The sequence below is a fragment of the Grammomys surdaster genome, unplaced genomic scaffold (assembly GCF_004785775.1).
Source record: "Grammomys surdaster isolate TR1022 unplaced genomic scaffold, NIH_TR_1.0 126178, whole genome shotgun sequence".
Taxonomy (NCBI): domain Eukaryota; kingdom Metazoa; phylum Chordata; class Mammalia; order Rodentia; family Muridae; genus Grammomys; species Grammomys surdaster.
In genome coordinates, this window is record NW_021620984.1 from 5,687,942 (window position 1) to 5,689,095 (window position 1,154).

The 1,154-nt window shown below is 41.9% G+C and overlaps 1 protein-coding gene across 1 annotated transcript; it reads left to right on the plus strand.

The window, feature by feature from the left end:
- Positions 1–394: 394 nt before the first annotated feature.
- LOC114612693 (histone H3.3-like) lies at positions 395–802 on the plus strand. Its single transcript, XM_028757699.1, has one exon. It carries the CDS (start codon positions 395–397, stop codon positions 800–802), a length of 408 nt encoding a protein of 135 aa, XP_028613532.1.
- The last annotated feature ends 352 nt before the right edge of the window (positions 803–1,154 follow it).

Consider the following 1,154-nt stretch of genomic DNA (forward strand, 5'->3'; position numbering starts at 1 on the left):
CCCAGTACTACCAAGATATCTAAATAAGGAAGGAATGAAGGAAAGAATAAATGGAGGAAGGTAGAAAGGAAAGACAGAAGGAAGGAAGAACAGAAGAAACAACAGAAAGGATTCCTCTTCCTCCTCGTATTCCTATTTTCTTTTCTTTTCTTTTTTTTGAAGAAAGGGTCCCACTAATTCTGTGTTCAAGCAATTCTGTCTTAACCCCCTGAGAACCAGGACTTCACTGAAGTCCACTCTGCCTGATTCTCTTGGTCTGTTTTATATTTGAATGATAAAATGGAAAGTGTACCATCAAGAGCAATGCAAGAGGTGTTCGCAGCCTTCTCCGCCCCTCCGCTGCCCTCTAACGCAGCCGAAGGAGAAGAGGAATAAGTAAGGAGGTGCCCATACCATGGCTCCAAAGCAGACTGCCCACAAATCCAGGGGTGGTAAAGTACCCAGGAAACAACTGGCTACAAAAGCCGCTCGCAAGAGTGTGCCCTCTACCGGAGGGTTGAAGAAACCTCATCGTTACAAGCCTGGTGCTGGGGCACTCCATAAAATCAAAGGACGCTATCAGAAGTTCACTGAACTTCTGATTCATGAGCTTCCTTTTCAGAGTCTGGTGCGAGAAATTGCTCAGGACTTCAAAACAGATCTCCCCTTCCAGAGTGCAGCTATTGGTGCTTTGCAGGAGGCAATGCAGGCCTATCTGGTTGGCCTTTTTGAAGTTACCAACCTGTGTGCTATCCATGCCAAACGTGTAACACTTGTGCCAAAAGATATACAGCTAGCTCGCGTGCTTAAGAGTCCACTATGAGGGGAAACAGTTCATTCTCAAAAAAAATTTTTTCCTCTTCTTCCTGTTATCAGTAGTTTTGAATGTTAGATTTTTTTTCCATGGGGTCAAAGGTACCTGAGTATATGATTTCGAGTGGAAACATAGGGGGCAGAATCAGGTATATGGCAGTTTCTCCATGTTCATTTGTGTGTGGATTTTTAATATAAATGCAAGATGTAAAGCATTAATGCAAGCAAAATGTTTCAGTGAACACATTTCAACAGTTCAACTTCATAACAATTATAAGTAAACCTGTTAAAATTTTCTGGACAATGCCAGCATTTGGATTTTTTTAAATGAGTAAATTTCTTATTGACGGCAACTAACTGGT

Bases quoted from the DNA above. Each gene is read 5' to 3' on its own strand.
- LOC114612693 (XM_028757699.1), top strand. From the start codon at position 395: ATGGCTCCAAAGCAGACTGCCCACAAATCCAGGGGTGGTAAAGTACCC.